This window comes from Apus apus, chromosome 12 (assembly GCF_020740795.1).
Source record: "Apus apus isolate bApuApu2 chromosome 12, bApuApu2.pri.cur, whole genome shotgun sequence".
NCBI lineage: Eukaryota > Metazoa > Chordata > Aves > Apodiformes > Apodidae > Apus > Apus apus.
This window is the reverse complement of record NC_067293.1, coordinates 12,271,914-12,289,915: the sequence shown is the minus strand read 5'-3', so window position 1 is coordinate 12,289,915 and position 18,002 is coordinate 12,271,914. Positions and strand designations below refer to the sequence as shown.

At 42.8% G+C, this 18,002-nt stretch overlaps 1 protein-coding gene across 1 annotated transcript in view; it reads right to left on the bottom strand.

The window, feature by feature from the left end:
* Positions 1-17,348, bottom strand: part of ALG13 (ALG13 UDP-N-acetylglucosaminyltransferase subunit) — a 29,589-nt gene extending 12,241 nt beyond the window's left edge. The window contains exons 1-20 of the mRNA XM_051630616.1: positions 17,237-17,348; positions 16,704-16,866; positions 16,326-16,464; positions 14,551-14,655; positions 13,126-13,271; positions 12,641-12,882; positions 12,187-12,270; positions 11,220-11,270; positions 10,447-10,493; positions 9,450-9,522; positions 7,656-7,737; positions 7,069-7,249; positions 6,126-6,201; positions 5,341-5,449; positions 4,082-4,146; positions 3,085-3,185; positions 2,279-2,406; positions 1,347-1,584; positions 1,069-1,182; positions 699-855 (exon numbers count right to left, since the gene is read on the bottom strand). Coding sequence (XP_051486576.1) covers positions 699-855; positions 1,069-1,182; positions 1,347-1,584; positions 2,279-2,406; positions 3,085-3,185; positions 4,082-4,146; positions 5,341-5,449; positions 6,126-6,201; positions 7,069-7,249; positions 7,656-7,737; positions 9,450-9,522; positions 10,447-10,493; positions 11,220-11,270; positions 12,187-12,270; positions 12,641-12,882; positions 13,126-13,271; positions 14,551-14,655; positions 16,326-16,464; positions 16,704-16,866; positions 17,237-17,317 — 2,382 coding nt within the window. The 5' untranslated portion in view covers positions 17,318-17,348. The remainder of the gene's footprint in view (positions 1-698; positions 856-1,068; positions 1,183-1,346; positions 1,585-2,278; positions 2,407-3,084; positions 3,186-4,081; positions 4,147-5,340; positions 5,450-6,125; positions 6,202-7,068; positions 7,250-7,655; positions 7,738-9,449; positions 9,523-10,446; positions 10,494-11,219; positions 11,271-12,186; positions 12,271-12,640; positions 12,883-13,125; positions 13,272-14,550; positions 14,656-16,325; positions 16,465-16,703; positions 16,867-17,236) is intronic.
* Between the last annotated feature and the right edge of the window lie 654 nt (positions 17,349-18,002).

Sequence of the window (18,002 nt, the reverse complement as noted above, 5' to 3'; positions counted from 1 at the left end):
ATATCGGAATACCAATTGATTTGTTTTTAGTATATCCAGATTTCTATTAGGCTTAGACTACAAGTAAAAGATTTACTTTAAAGTTCAACTGTTCCACTTGATCTGAAATGCCACAGAAAGTCTGTTTTAAAAGCAGTTTGGCCTTGATTTTGCTGCTGTTTCTGTAGCAGAAGAAACAGTTTCAGAAACAACATGCTAGCCCCAAACACCACAACTATCAATTCATAGCAACAATCCAGGCTATCACTATACAGTTGCTCAATCTAGTTACAGAAACAATACATTACAGTGTGGCAAACAAGTGAAAAGCTTTCTCCCACTATATTTAGAGCTATGCAGACATCCACAGTAGGAAGGGACCTGGTTTTACTTCTTGCAAACAGCAAGAGAAAGCAGAAATGTGACTCTACTTCTATGAAAATATACTCAAGAGAAAACAAGTGCTGCTGACGTGGCGAAGTAAAAAGAAGGGGAACGTTTAGGAAAATGGGGGTTTTAAGCAGGTTTTACAGGATGTAGACTCATTTCAGCTTCCCCTTCTCAAAAACAGTCACTGCCAAAACCTACTCCAAGAAAAACAACAAACAAAAACAAAAGAAAGCTGCTGTATGTTTAGGTAAAGAAGTGCTGCAGATTCATGCAGCTTCCCCCTCCTCTCTCTCCAAGAGGTTTTAACATATCCCTCGTTCACAACTTACTGGTAAAGAAGGAAAAGCAGTGTCCTCCTCTTCCTCAATGTCATAGAAATTTATAGCTTCTTCTGGGGCTTGAGGCTCCTCGCCACTGCCTGGTACAAACCCATACTGACATTCCTTATTCACACACTGCATCTGACGGCGGCTACGGCTGTATGAGCTTCAAAAACAAGAAAGCAGGTTAAGAACCACCACTACCTGGACTTTCACCTGGGTTTCCTTGCTCAGGTTTAACTCTCTTCTTTTTTCGAGAGGCACAAATACCCCACTGTTTCACACTGTCCCACCAACAGCCAGCTCAGGCCTCCACGTACCACCATCCTCCCCACCTCTTTTAGAGCAATGTTGTGTAAAGATGTTTATATCGACTTACCAGGGCCTGCAGGAGAAATTGTCATAGCTCTGATAGCATCTCTTTCCTGGCCTGGGGCAGAATGCTATTTGAGGGCCAACCATGTTGTGCCTGTTTATAAAGCGGGCAGATCCCCTAAGTTTAAAGGGTAAAAGGTGCAATTACCAGCAAGTGCCTCTCAGATGGAACTCATCTGTAGTTTTACCTACTCCACTGCACAAACTCTCCCCTAACTAGACTGCAGCAAGAACTAGCAGAAAACAAGCGGTGATCTCAGACAGGGCTCCAAGGGCTCATACCTTGGCATCCCAAATCCACGGTGATGTCTCTGAGGAGGATTCTGAGGATGATAGGGCTCGTAAGGTGCCATGTTTACACCACCCTGGGAGCAGTGCACTGGACGAGAGCGCCCCAAAGGAACACTGTGCTGCATCCGGGGTGGAAGAACTGGCTGACCCCTGCTATAAGCCAGAGACATTATGGCATCCTTTCCACGAACTTTCTTAAACAATCTCTTCCGTGTTTTTATATCCATTTCTGCAGTTTCAGTTAAGGATAGAAAAGACAGATTTACACCTTAAACAGCCGATTCTTAGAGCTATGATCTTTTCATCATTTGCAAAGAGTCAGTATTTGTTCACATGGAAAAAAGAGCCAATGGCTACCCCCAAAAAAGTGCATTTGTAGTATGCAAACTTCATACCCTTATTTTCAAGCCTCAAGTGTGCATTCAATGTTAGAAATAGAATACAATCATTTTGCATCTATCTCTCCAAACATCAGATAAACCAGTATTTTCACTGTTAAAAAAACTTTTTAATAAATGCAGTCTTCACAAAAAAGAAACAAATAAAATCCATCTTTAAATGGCTGGGGAGGCCCTAGTCCATCCGTGCACCTCTGCTAAGACCAAATCAGACAAGCTTTTTTATCCACAAATCCAGTGTTTATAAATAACTCTCAATTGCCAAATTTCTTCTTCTAGGTAATTTTGAGCAATACCAACTTTCTATGTATTTTCAATAGATTTGCTCTTTCTTCAAAGGCAAATTCATCCCTCTAAAAGATCACTCTCTATCAACCCCCTGCAGTGACCAAGTTTTGTATCACAGGCTGAATTAAGTCACTTCCATATCCAAAGACTGCTACTGATAAACAAAGCCACAACTATCTCCCCCTACTTCTCCCCTGTCCCCAAGGGAAGGAAGGATTGTGGAAATCTTGTACAAACCTATTCCTGAGAAGTATCCACCTGTTATTTTCTGATAGGTTCCTCCTTTTCGGCTGGGAACTATATTCCAAGCAAGGACAGGTGCCACTTGTGTCACTGGCTTTAAGTTTGCCAAAGGAACTGTATGTCTACATGAAAAACACTTACGTTACCAGTGCCACACTATAAGCTGAACCAACACTAAGAAAATAGAAAAACTCAGAAACTGACAAGTGTAGGGATCTTGTGGAAGCAAAAAAAAAAAAACCCATAACTGTTTGTAACCAAGCACACATTACTGTTACTAGTTTATTAAAAAAGACAAGCTAGGATTTAATCTCAACACTACGGGCTTCCTGGGTCAAATCTTTCTTCCCACATTTGTATGCTTTTAGAGGTACACCTGAATGCATATGACAACAGACAATTTTTGCAATGTCACCAAGCTAAATTCTGGGTTGGGAGAAGGGTGAATGGTTTGAACAGCAAGGTGGATAAAGTGAGTAGACTCACCAGAATTGCCAGTTATTTACTGGCTTTGGTACAACAAAAAACTGCAGAGATTCCAAATTTCTCCAAAGAAAGCGCAGCAAGATTCCACAGAAGGCATTACAATATTTTTTTTGGTAATCAGAAAACTGAGAGAAAAAAATTCCTGCAACATTCCTTTTGTGGAGTGACAGCCAACAAGGAAGCAAAGTCTTGCTTTATATTTAAAAGCCCAAGTTCTCTTTTCTTTCTGAAGTATCATAACAATCCTATTTTAAGCATCTATAAATACACAAACTCAACCAGAAAAAGTTCAAAGTCATCAGCAGACTGCTTACTTTTCAGCCAGCTCCTCAACAAATACAGTCAATGTGTTGCCATCCTGTCCAACTTCCTGGATGTGAGCATTGTAATATTTACCTCCAGGCTCCAGACGTACCTGGAGAGAGAAGAAGGGAAGCTCTAAAAAAAGTAAAACTGTATCAAGGGATTCAGAATACTGTCTACAAACCACTAATAGCAAAGGCTGCTCCTAGCTGATCTTATGTCACTGAGTTGGCCCAGGAGTCCCAAATACTTCTTCAAAATAGCAGGCAAAATAAAGAGCACTAACTTCAGTGAGGAAGGAGGAAAAAAAAAAAAATTGTAAAAAAAAAATCAGTCTTGTGAGTGACTGAGAAGAAGATACCTGCTCTCTGACTTATTTTCATACACAGTACCAAGCAGGTAAGTACCAAGGAAGATCACTATTCAAGAACTTGAGGAGAACAGAGATAAAATAGGAAATTGGAAAGGAAAGCTTTGCTCAGCTAGAAACGAGTCACTGAGTGAATCCTCAGGCACTACCTTAAACAGTGATAAAAAATGGGCCCTCACTACATACAACATTGAATACAAAGAAAGCTGATCTTTCTTTCAGCATCTCCTGGCCACATCATGCTACTCCTCCTTTTTTACCTCTTTGCTTTATTTTATAAAAATATTTCCTACATTACAGCTGAGAAGCAGAAGACTGTCCAGACTTGTTCCTGATCCCCAGTGAAAATTTTATAGACAACTATCTTTAAGCTCTTGGTCTGGAACTCCTACACTCACAGAACTTACATTACTGGTTCGCAATGGATTTCCAAGCAACTCTTCCTTCACACTAACCAATACTTAAAGGTAGATTTTATAAAGAAATTAAATTTAAAAGAAAGTCAGACTAATAGCAACAAGGAAGAGACTGAGAAAAGCCTTGGAAAAGTCTACAAAGTAAAATTATTTTATGGCTTAACATACTGCATTTAAAGCAATTTTAAGTTTATCATAACTGAGTCTCCTTTGAGTACTAACCTGACACTTGTCTCCTAAATAGTACTGTCTCCCAGCAAACACCATGTAGTCAGTTTTTTGAAGCTCTAAAAATAAATGAATAAATAAATAAAAAGGAAAAAGCCTTTAAACTACTATCATCCCACATCTGTCCTACAAGTACGTCATGACAGCATCCAACTACAAATTATAGGCCAATTAAGTTAAATATTTCCTATGCATACCTAAATATTCTCCATGGTAATGAAGTAACCATAAATGTTCTTATAACAGACCAGAACCAGGCTAAGTCACAGGAGATCAATAATATCCAGATAATGCAGTTAAGGTGCACCACTACTTCAATAATATAAAGTCTTTTGTGATGGTACCAAATTAATCCTGCACTCAAAAGCAATTCTGGTATTAAGAATGTTGGACACGCCTTGTATTCCCAGAGTACTGGTGACACTTGGCAAAAAATGAGATGCTATCCAGGAAAAAGTAACATTGCCTAAAGTTTCCTTGCTGCTAGGTTTCAGGTTTTTCTCCATTCCTTCCATGTCAGTATGCTACACAGATAATGAGTTGCTATACACTGTTCCAAGAATTGTAATGACCACTGTTGTTGTTTATGCAGATGTAAAATGCTGAAGTTCTTTAGTATGCAAATCACTTCAGGTCAGACATCAAATACCATTTCCAAACTTATCTTTCTTGGTAACTTCTTGCTTTACAGATCAGCCATAGTGTATGACAAAAAGCAGCAGCCTACCTAAAGCCACAAAGACTATGAAATTTCTCCAGAATGTTCAAGCCCAGGAGAGCTGGGAAGCAAGAGAAAACTCATCTTATTTGACATATCTCACAGCTAAATTTGAGATCTCCATTATACAACTCTGAAGCCAAATAGTGCTTTAAAAAGCAGAAGTCCTTGCACACATGTTGCAACAAAAAACCCAGACCTCTCAAATTTGAACGATTTAAAAAGAACAACAGAATAGTAACACAGAGTTCTGTACTCCGAGTCTTCCTATTTCCTGTACTATAGTCAGTAAGTAGCAGAGATCAGGTTTGTAGCAACCTTATTATCATTGTAAAGTGTCAGAAGCAGCATACTTTGAAATGAAGCCAAGAAATTAACTTTTAGCAAGATGTACTACATTCAAGTACCTGCTGGGTTCACCACCATCTCTTCATATTTCAGCTGTGAAGCAACAGGCAACCTAAGTCTCAGATTGATAAATTTAACCCTGAGCCTGCTATAGAAAGTTGTTTGCTTTTTTGCCTTTTACAGATACCTTTTCTGCTGTCCAGCCAAACATCAAACTCCACATTTCGATAGATCTCAGGGTCCAGTGCCTTTAGCACTTTGTAAGGAACAGGCATCTTTGATGGATTTTCTAAGGGCTAAAAGCAGAGTTGAAATGGAGCGTTAAGAAGTGCATTTAATGTGTTCAGCACAGTCTCTATCCTGCCAGCATCTGTGGTCCATTTTAAGATGTATACATACCCCACTTTCCAAAAACGTTTACTTCCACTATATTTGCCTAAGAATTTAAGCTCAAGAATATTTCAGCATTCAGCAGCTGAGCAAACAAACTCTGGAAAGATTACAAACAGGCTCAAGAGTAGTATTTGTCATGTTCTTTACTCAAAAAGAAGGAAGCTAACTGGGACCCATGAAGCCATGAACTCAGTGGGAATTTCAGTTACTATACCTGAAAGCAGGTTTCTCTAAAATTTCTAAAATGGTTTTGAAGTTATTTATACTGTGTTCAAAACAAAAGCCAACTGACTTAAACCATTTCTAGAAAAAAACAACAGCAGGCCAGAAAACATCTGCTAGGCTCCATCTTTGGGAAAAAAATACTAGCTAGAGAAGAACAAGAGAATCTCAGAGAGAAAAAAGGCTCAACCAATTTCACAGAAACTCCAGGGCAAAACAAAAAGCAGATAGAAAAGATAAGCCACCCACTTTCCAAAAAGTCATTTTTACTAGGCAGAATAGAGGGTTTAGCCCTAACAAGGATAAGAAACAGCAACAAAAAAAACATAGTAAAGAATGTTTCCCTAATAGACAAACCTTTTCTTCTTCAATGCCTTGTTTGAACTTATCTTCCTGTGGATTGTCAGTATCATTGCCTTCCCAGTCGTCCACTCTAAGTAATGGAAAATAAGATTACAAAAGATACAATGCATAATTTCTAGCAAGGATTAAAACCAACCGTTCATACACACTGAAAAAGCACCATGATGCCATCAAGTGGTAGATTTTTGCCTTAAATACCAACAATGGCTGAGATGCAATACAGCACAACCCCTTTCCTAGTTTCAAGTACCTGACCTTTACTTGTTCAACACCCACCCCTAAAAAGAGCTTCTGCTTACATTAGGAAAGGATAAAGATGATCCCCCTGATTAAATTCTTGGACTGTCAAGTACAAGATGACACCCTGTTCTAAGTCCTATTAAACGAATGTCACGTGCAAGCATTCACTAATGGTCCAGGGGTATCCACAGGATACAAGTGTTTCTACAGGTACATTCTGTCTGTTCCCCTCATACCTAGTGATCCAACAGACCTGAATGAATAATGCCACCATTTAATTGTCTATTTGAGGGTACAATTCCGTTAAAAAGGACAAAATAAAGCTGAGCTCATTTTCTCAATACACTTTGCTTCTGCAGAGATACAGACGCTTAGAACAGTAGTAACAGTTTATCACTAAAAAAATATTCTGATAACATAAGGAACAATTTTATTTACTAATAAGCTGTCATTTACAGAGTAACACACAACTGTAACACAGCTATCAGCAGAGGATGTTCAATTATGGGACACCTCCCAGGCAGAAGGAAAGCACACTTTTCAACAACACACTTCAGCTTTGTGTCACAAGATAGGAAAAAGACTTAATACCCCACAAACATTCAAAGAAACATAGAAATATTACCCTTGGCAAGGTTTTTTAAATTAATTTTTTTGTTTCCTTCTCTTTTACCACATCCCCTTCCCAAAATACTACCTCTTTTCTGATGGATTTCTGGATACTTTTTCATGAAGACAATCAAAGTTCGCATCCTCATTTCCTACAGATCCACTGTTTCTGTTCTTCTTGGATCCACTTCGAAACACCTCAACTGCAGACCTTAATTCTTCCTCATCCATGTCAAAGACATTTTTGTACAGGATCTCATATAATACAGCTGAACAAATCAACACAGAGCTCAAACCAAATTAAGATAATACCAGATCCATAAAAACTGCTGCAATTTTCAAGGTAAACATATCTTCAGTTATTATCTACTGTTACAAAGCACTAGTTAAAGTAAATTCAATTGAGGAGAGGATCATAAAGTAATTCAGGTGGGAAGAAGGGACCTCTGGAAGTAATTTTGTCCAATACCCCACTTAACAGAGAGAATAATGACTGTATGTGTATATTAATAGAAAGTAAATGAGCTTCAATTTGTCCTCCTCACCCCTGAAAACCAAAACAAGCACAGCCTATAAATACGATGTCCTGGTTTGAGGTAGGACTGAATCAATTTCTTTTTAGTAATTTTACTTCTCAGTTAAGTCTCTTTCATAGAAGGAATATTTCAAGTTTACCCTGGCAAATAGCAGCATTTTCCTGGAATTGTTTTGTATACACAGAGTCATAATGGCCGTTGCCGGAACAACATAGTAAAATCTGGGAAAATAGAAAAAAAAAAAAGGCTTTAAGGCTGGAATGATGTAAAACCTAACTCTTCTATTTGATATCCTAGCTCAAGACTGTATCATTCTTTCATGCTATAGTCAACACCAAGTCACCAAGAAAAAAACCCAAACACTCTCTATATAAATTTGAAAAAGCTGTAGAATAAGCTTAAAACAGATTATCTGGTAAAGTCTCTAAACAAGTTTGTCTACTATATAAATAAAAACTATCAATTTGTACAACATGCTGTAGAAAACATGAAATAACAGCTTGTTTCCAGCTTACCCCTGAAACCACAAATTGCTCAAAAGGCAAATTAAACACAAATCATTAACTGAAGTATCTCTGAGACACACTGTCCGAGTATCAAAGGCACATTTCATTCTTCCCTACCTGAGGGACTAGAAGAGCATCTACATCTTTAGCCCTCAACAAAGCCTTGCTTGTAATAAGCAATATTACACTGCTTTTTGGAAAGATGCATGCTTCGTGCAGTATATGCATAGATACACCAAGTAAACAAATACCACCAAGCTCCATCTTGGCATATGACCACAGCAACTGCAACTGGCAGAAGCCCTTAGGCAACTGCCAGCATGGATGCTACCCAGTGAACCAGCAAGAGCTGGAATGCCAGGGCACTTAATTCAGTGTCTATGTCTTCTGCCAACACAACAGAATGAGCAGCACCAGAAAGAGCTGCTGCTTGTACATCCAGTCTAATGACAGACAGCAGCCAACACTTAATGAGACACACACATTTAGACCATACTGCATACTCAATTTAGAATCAAACTACATAGGAAGCTACATAGAAAACGAAAGAAGCACAAGTAAACAAATAGAGTGATACTAACCAACAGAGAACAGTTGCAGCAGCACAGATTTCAGAGCAGACTAGCCACTTTGGCAAATATAGTAGTCCATACTGAAATCCATACCACAGCAACTGCACTGGTGTCATGCCTGAGTTAGCCACCTAATTGTGTAGGTACATCTAAATGACTGCAGAAAAAACAAGAGGAGTCAGATGGGACGTAAAACTAAATATTTATCCTGTTTCTTCTTTTTGCCCCCAGCAGTAATTCTGGTGCAGATAAACTGTTCCATTAGCTCCCATTCTTAACTAGGCTCAATGTATGTATCATAAAAAACACATCAGCTTATTAGAGTAATCCATTTCTGTTAACTTCCCCTTTTCAGAAAGAAAAGCTGCACATCTCTTCTGACATCAGGAAGAGAGGTACTGGGAGCACAGGAGAACACTTTCTCTTCACCAATATAATAAATACAACTGCTCTTCAAGTCAATCCAGATACTTTACCATGTCAAACCAGTCAAATTCCCACTGGAAAGTGTTTTTGCCCAAAGAGATTTAAAAAATACAAAAGGATACTCTGGAATTGTGATGCTACCTCTTCCTACCAAAATCAAACTTCTTCCCAATAATGAGCTGAAGTAACAGAAAAGATTGGCAGGGGAACACAACACAACCCAACCCTCAGATGGGAAGCAAAACTACTACTATTCAATTAACTGTTGCACAAATACTGTGCTTTTTCTATGAGGTGAAGTCAGCTTTCGTTCAAATATGCAAGAACACTGGAGTTACAAGAGCTCAATTCCAGCAACAAGTTTTTTCAACTAAGAAGGGCTGGAGGTAATAGGATTCAGGGGTAGGAAATTGCGTCACTTCTCCTCACCTTGTCTTCAAAGCCATTATCTGTGGCATAAGTGGGTGGCTTCCCAGGGTACCGGTACAAAATGAAGTCTTGCCTAGGTAGGCAGAGGAAAGACAAGACTTGAAAGAGCACACTTTTAGTAGAACCAGGTTATGAAGAAGTTTGCAGGAGCTGGTTAGAGAACACTGTTGGTTTACAGAAAAGTCAAGCAGAACGCTTTTCCTGATAAATGGATGCTACCATATAGCAATAGCTAGATGAGGAAACAACACCCATCTTGGGGAAAAAAAAATTATCTGTGAGAGACCATTATATTTAGTCACAGATTACATTAAGTATTTATGCTCATGGCAGAGTACTTGGACACAGAGACAATTAAGTCAAAGTGATTTAGCCACCCTGCAGAAGGACTAGAGCCTTAGTACAGGGAACTAGTAATTCTTGTGAAACTCCAGTTTGTTCCTTTAGTACTGGAGCAGAATGAGCCTGCAAAGAGAGGTTACTTCCTTCTACCACTGGAGGGTCAGACTGCTTGTTACAGGATAGCACGATTTTTAGCAAAACATCAGCACCTGCACTGGCTTACATCACCTTTGAAATAAATATCAGGGTTTATACACCAGGTAGGGCAAGCACTCCTCACTACTAGTGCTTTCAACACCATCCGAGTTTTAGTCATGCTTGTAACTAGGACACAGTGTTTCCACTACACACAGCTCCTTGTTTTTTCCCCCATTTTCCATCCTTCAAGTACTAGAAGGAAACACCTGATTTCAAAGTTTAACATAAGCACAAAAATAACAAATAAACATTATGGGAAACTGACGTCCCCTTACTCTACACTATGAGAACAGGGGCCATGTGGCACCCGATTACATGCCAGGTTAAGTAACTTCATTAGGGTAGCATTTCTCACCATGTTTCACACTTTAGTATCTCAGCAACAAATAACAGATTCTGGAGCCAGAAGCCAAACACTATCAAGTCCAAAACAAAGTGAAACTTAAAAGACACTTACTTGTATATCACTGATAAAGCACTCATTTCCAGCTGGCCAGCACTTTCCTATGCAAGATTATGAGATTACATGAAATAGCAGAGCATCTTCAACACTGGACTCTCTTCAGCATTGAAATACCTAACCAAACTCATCAGTTTGTTAAAACAACTAATCAGTGCACAGGAAGTTGAGATATTAGGAGTTCCAGGTGTGGGGAAAAGTCTGCAACATGGCATTGCCACAATTAACAACCAAGCTGAGTAAGACAGCTAGTTCTGGCAGCAACTTTAAAAATCATCAGTCTAGATACATTTTTTTTTTTTAAATTAAAACCACTACACTTGTTTTAGAGACTGCTGCATTCACCATAGTTATTGGTTAAAATGTAAATAAATAAAAGATTGAACTCTAGGAGTTGAACCTGGGGGTAAAGGAAGAAGCAAGAGATTGTAAAGCTTGATAAACATTTGGTATGAGGTACAATCCACATACTTTGCTTTCTCCTTCTTAAAGAACTGCAATCATTAATAAGAGGCCATGAGAGGCCTGAGCTTTACTGTCCAATATGCACTGATTGCTCCCCTGCACCAACAGAAATTTCCCACTAAAACTGGTTATACATATGACTATTTAGTACAAACCCCCAGTATTACCTATGAAAATGAGATGCCAAGATTGGGGTCTATGCAAAAAAACCCACCCCAAACCACCACATTTTAAACCATCACCTAATTACTTTCCTCTTCTAGTCTCCTCAAATTTTAATCTCTTAAGTATTAGATCAGTCTTACCTTTGGATCTCCTAGTCGTTCAAGGTATTTCTCAAATGATCCTTCCACATACTTTCCACAAAACCAAGAAGAAAACAAATATAAAAACTTAACAAGTTGGAAAGCAAAGTTAAACCTCAACACTACACCATATGTTACTAGCCACTGAATGGAAGAAGGCAGGGCAGGGACTGGGGGCTTAAACACCAAATTTGGGACTAGTCTGTCCGTTCCTACCATTTTTGGGTTCTGAAGCACTGTGGTCTGACTAGGGGTATGACTTCAGCTGTTCCCTGCCTTAGAGCATGGGAGTAATCTGGGGTACCAATGTGGAAATACCAAGAGACTGTAAAAACACTGAGTCTGAGTAACACTCAATGATTCACCTCCCTCCTAGATTAGATTGAGCATTTACTGCTATTACAGTGGGAAAAAACTCAAAACACACACCAAAACCACCAAAACCCTCCCAACAACATCCCAATGCCACACAAACCACCACACAAAATCACACTGTGCATGCACCTGTGCAAACCAACACCCACAAAACCAAGTTAAAAAAAAACAAACCCCAAAGTCATGCCTTTATACAGTGATTAAGCACACTCTGGAGTTTTCCATGACCTTCTGAGGTTCATTTCTTACTCCAAAATCCTATATATTTCCTACCTACTAAATTCTGCAATGGCTGCAAAGAATACACTACCCTAATAACTGTTGGCTTCTTGGGTAGTAACAACTTGCTTGATTTCAGAAACTTCAGAAATATAAAGTCAATTAAAACTTGTGCAATTACCACTCAAACAAGGTAAACAAGCAATAACCCTGCCATTTCTCTTCTCTTGCATGCACCAAGCCTGGCAAAGCACGAGATGCTCTCTGGGCTTATGTTTACATGGGTATTCTTATGGCTAAACCACTCACCTCCCTCCCCATTACTTCCAAACTATGCATGCAAAACTGCTTAACACACACACACATTACTTACAGATTCAAACTTATGCTGGTGCTGCCTCATAAACGAGACACAAGCTTTCCTAACTTCCATATGATGAATTTGAGATGAAAACAGCTGAAAAAATAAGGGTTATGAAAGAATAGAGAAAACTGCAGAGTTTAATCTATACTTCACATTTTAAACTATGAGTAAAAGAAGCCTGAAGACTAACACCACAGAAGACTCCACAGAAAAGGGAGACACTGCAGAGGGTCACATGCACTGGAGAGAAGCTGTGGAAAGCCCAAGTGAGACGGGGCTGATCCCACCCGTCCCCACACACATGCACACCCGTGACTCTTCACCTTAGGCACCTAGGAGACGTCTCCAGGAGCGACCCTACCCACCCCCGGCTGCGGGCCTGGAGCGGACACCGCACGCCCTGCCAGCCCCAGTAAGGGCCTGAGGCACCCCGGCTTCCCCCAGCACCACTGCGGGCGCCTACCTGCTCCGAGACGGCTCGGAAGAGGCAGGAGGCGTCTTTTGCCGTCATCTTGCGGTACAGCCCCAGGCTGCCCAGGTACTCGTCCATGGCCACCTCGCTGAAGGACTTCTGCCCGAAGTACTTCTTCCAGCCCTTCTGCATCGTGCCCGGGCGGCCGCGGCGGAGGCGGGAACGGCTGAGGCGACAGACGGCAGCCCCGCGCGAGGCGCTGCGGCGCGTGGCGGCCCGGCGCGCGGCTGCTGCTAATGAGGGGCCGCGCCCAACGCGCCCACCTGCGCGGCCCGGCCCGGCCGGCACCGCCCGGCACCCCTGCCCGGCACCCCTGCCCGCCGGGCATCGCCCTCACGGCCCGGCTCCCCTCGTCCCGGCGCAGCTGGGACCAGTTGCCTTTGCCTGCGAGCGCTGCCCTCCCGCTGAGCCCACCGCCCGCCCGCGGCAGCTCCGGCAACAGCCATTGTGAGACGCCCGCGAGCAGCCCCCGGTACCTGTCCCGCTCTCCCGTTTAACCACTGCGGGGGCTGCCCGAGAGGGGTGCAGTTCTGCTCCATCACCCCCCACCCGCAGGCTCTTGGCTTGCAGGTGTGTTCGCCAAGCCGCTGTAAAGCCCCGCAGGCGCCGTCTCCCGCCGGACCTGCCCCGGGGAGTGAAGGAAACCCTAAGTTAACTCCTTCCAATGGCTCGATGTGCCTGCGACTGCAAATAACTAGCGGGAAAATCAGTCAGACGGTTGCTCAGAATTTCCTGTGACATTCCTGCGTGCTCTCCGAGGTAAGCTGCTAGTGATAAATACCAGCGTTATAAAAACCATTAAGGAGTGAAAATCTTAGATGCTCCTAACAAAGTATTTAGGGAAAACTTTGGGGATTCACAAAAATCACTTCTGCACAGCTGTGCAGCATGCTTTATTCCACATAGTCCTCGTGCTTGATGTCATCAGAATGCCTCTATGTACATCCAACTTGCTAGTAAAAACTGCAGACACCAGATGCACCCATCAGAGAGTGTCTTTTTCTTGTTTTAAGGAACAGCAACCAAAAAAAACCCCACCAGACTTGCAGGAAGGGCTATTAGTGCCAACTGTGCACTTACACAGTTCTAGAGTATTACAGACCAAATAGCCTGCATGACCATATTTAAATATTTTGAAAAAGGGGGTTTAAAGAAATTTATGGTAGCACCAACACAGTTGACAATTTCAATAATTTTAAATTGTGAGTTCCAATCAGCATCTAATAGGAAATACTGCACTTTAGACTTAAGTAATGATGGGATAAAACCATGTAAAATGTTTTATTGTATTGTCCACCCCATTCCTCTCCTATAGGCCATGTTTTATTTTGGGAGTATATCACCCAGGCAAGTCAGTTGGTGGGTTGTTTGGCAGCAGGTTGCAAGCTCTTGACTCTTCCCATCAATTCACCACATGCCCCTTTAAAGAGGCTTAAATCTCTCATTTGAAAAAAAATGCCTTTTCAGTGCTTCTGTATACACATTAAATGAGAGCTGAACGCATCTGCTTTTTTGCAGAACATCACAGGAACATCAAAAAGGACAACTTATTTCCACTAGCACTAGGCAAATACGGTCATGAGACCACTATGTATAGGCCATGCATGCCAAGTAGTAAATTAGCTTGTCCTCCTCACTGGAATTATCAGCTCAGTGCAGCTTCTGAGATTTCAGTATCTGTCTGTTCAAGAAACTGGACAGTTCATACTCCCCACCTGTTGGCACTGTGCTCTTTTAAACATAAAGCTAGATGACTTTAAACCAGCAGTAAATAGGAAGCCAATTAAATGGTCAATATTAACTGACATTTTCTTTGGGGGTGTGTCCCAGTTGGTGGACTCTTAAGGCCTCACTAGGAGAAAGGATCTCTGACATTTTTATTCCTCTGTATTGTTTATTGAAACCCAACAACTTTATCCAAGAATGAAGCAAACTTCTCTGGCTGTCCAGCAGGAAAAGGCTTCAAAGTTGATAAGTCCATCATCTGCAGCGTCTCCACAAGAGTGCTGTATAAACAGACCAAAACCAAAAATTAAAAAAAACAAAATCCATCCCAAAGGGAAATTTTTTTTTCTACACACAACTTTCTTTCTATTCATACATATGTAATTCTTTAGCACAGAAACAAAATTAGGACACATATAGAAAGAAAGAAGAGACCCCACAAACTGGCAGGCCCCAACCATCACTGGCTGAGAACACACTTCAACCTACAGCACAGCCTGCACTGACAGCCTCAGCTCTTCACTTTTTAATCTTCTGCGGTTGCAGTGTTGGGAAACCGAACAAGATCTGAGGACCTTTAGCATAAACTGTAATAGGAAATTAATCCTCTTTGAATACATGATATAGTTCTCCACTTAACACACAAGTAGAAAAGTACAGCTAAATCAATCTGTTATCAGACTGCAAACAAGGCTCAAATGCCAGGCACAGTCTAACAAAAATAAATAAAAATTCCTTCCTGTTTCAAAGCTGTCAGAAGCACTGAGGTAATAAGTTGAAGCTTGCCCAATATAAATGAATGACAGGCCTAGTCTTTTCAGAAGGCTCTTCCGAAACATACAAAATCCCATCTGCAGGGCAAAGGAACAAGATGCAGACTAAATAATGTGCTGGATTTCCTCTGCCTTCAATTTAGAGGTCTGTTATTTAGAGTGCAATCTATCATAAATTATCATAAATAAAAACAGTAAGATACAGTCAAAACAAGAGAGCAAATGAAACTAACAGGTGCCAGGAAGAACACAAACACAAGGAGCTGAGTTTTTTGGTGGTGGCGGGTTTTTTGGTTTGTTGGTTTGGTTTTGTTCTGTTGTTCTTGTTTTTTGTTTGTTGGTTTTTTTTTCCTTGAAGAGACAGGCAGTAGATCTGAGAAAACTACTTGGCAAAGGATGTAGTGGATTCAGGAATTTTGGTTAGAAGGGCAGTCTGAATAAGTACTTGAAAGATAGAGGTATTGGAAGTTACTAACCAGACAGCATCTTATTTAGGAATCTCCCTGAACCAATGTATTTAAGAACATAATTGGGAAAGTATTACAAGGATGTACCATATCTTGTTGCCCTGTTTCTACCTTTGGGCATCTCCATATGCCCACTGTGAGTAGAATACTGAGCTACATGTACTCCTGATCCCTATTAGTAAGCCCATTCTTATGTTTTGTTCTAAATACTCCAGATACTTTCTATTTTATTATGTCAGCACATCTATACAGTCAACTTTACTGCCCTTTACAAGGAAAATCCACATAGCAAAATGATAAAATCGAATCCTAAATCTGCAGGGAGCAATTTATTCCTTATGACTCATGGTTACAAACTGATGGCTTGGGTTGTATTATTTCTAGCCTTCCAAATTCAACTGCTTCTATTTGGTTTAAATTGCTCTTCTTCCAATCTGAACACATGTCCCAAAACAAACAAGCAAACAAACAAAACCCAAGAAACAAAAAAAAACAAAACAAAACTTCAAAGGAGGCATAGTCAAAAGGCTTGATAAATTAGGTAAATTAGCACCTACTATTAATCTATCCACTATGGAAAATCTACCTTGCAAACATGCTTATCACAGAGGATGTAAACTTCCTTGTAACATTCTCAATACTGTGCTAACACACAGCATGATGGTGCTGGACACTGCATGCTCAGTCAGGACAGCCACAGCAGTTCCATACCTGCAATTACAATAGAGGACGTGCCCATCTCTGTGGAGCTGTTTTGCCAGTTCAAGCTGATGGTTGTTCATCAACTTTTCGTTTATTACTACTACTAGTGGTTTTCCTTCTTCTAGAGTCTCCAGACAGCTGCCTGCACCTACAGGGAGAAACATAACACACAAGTGAGCTTTTTTCCGACAGATGAAATATCATCCAACTTGCTCTTGCAACAAGGGAAACCCCTGAAGCTGAACATTTTATCAGTCAGCTCTAGCTGTGGACCTGAACATTCACTGCCAGCCCATCCCGGAGCCGCAGGGAAACAGACTGTATCCACCAGAATTCCGCCCGCTCCTGCCCCGAGAACAGGCTCGGTGCAAACAAACCAGCCTCTACCTGCGTGGCTGATGACCAGGTCGGCCCTCCGCAGGTCCTCGGCCAGCGAGTCCTTGAAGCGGAACGCTTCCAGCGCCACGGCCCGGCCGCTGCCCGCCGCCGGCTCCAGCGCGCCCCGCCCGACCTGCAGCACCAGCTTCTCGTAGCCGCGGCTCCGCAGCACCTGCGGCGGGAGGAGGGTGGGCTGGGTGCGTGCCCAGGTCGGACACCAGGCCCTGCTCTCCGTTATCCCGGCCCGACACGGGACCCGCTGCCACCCCCGGCTTCGCGCCACAGACCGCCCCTCCCTCCCTCTCCTCCTCCCCCGCCGCTCGGACGCCCCAGCCCTGCCCCGAGGCTCTCACCACAGACGGTCCCCCCAACAACCGCCCCGGCGTTCCCTCTATGCCGCCTCCTCAGGCACTCCCGGTAGCCACTAGTGGGACAGGAGGCGAAGGAGGGCGGCACAGCTTCCAGCGCGCAGGCGCCCGGTTGAGGCGCCGCGGGCAGGCCGGAAAGAGGAAGCCCAGGCCGCGGGCTCTCCGCCGCCGCACCTGCAGGGCCGCCGGGGAGCAGACGGTCGCGACCAGGTCATCGAAGCTGGTGGTGCCCACGGTGACGAACACGCACTTCATGGCGGCGGCCGCCCCCCCACCCCGCCGCGCCGCCAGGGGGCGCCGCGCCCCGCCCGCCCCGCGCTGCCCAAAATGGCTGCCGGCCCGAGGGGAGGGTTCGGGGGCGGAACCCGCCGCTGTCCCCGCGCCGCGCCCGGAGGCGGCTCCGGCCGCGCTGCCCCTGCCGGGGCGGGCTTCGTGCGGTTCCCGCTGCGCCGGGGCAACCGCAGCTGCTACGGGGATGCAGGACTCCTGCGGTGCTGGAGCGGGAGGGATGGCGCCCGTCCTGACAAGTCCGCTCGCCGGCAGCGTTCAGCGGCCTCGCATGGTAGTCAGGGCTGTCTCGATTTTTTAGACTTTCAGGAAGCGAAGGGGGAGAGAATTAACCTAAATTTTAAAAAAGGGATTCAGAAAGTTTCGCCCTCCGTGTTATTGTAGCACTAGAGGTACAGATCACCTTCAAACGACTGAAGGCAGAAGAAGGTTGCATACATTTCCAGTGCGCTTGGGCGGTCCTGCTGTCTGGATATCCTTCCGCTGGTCCCGTGGGCCTGGTGAAGGTGCGAGACCAGAAGAGAAGAGACAAATATAGCTTCAACTCTGTGTTTTGTCGGAGAACTTTGATAATTCTGGCTATATACATGCACTGCATCTACTCCCCAAAAAACCCAAGAAATGCTGGAAACTCCAGCAGAAGCTGCAGTCT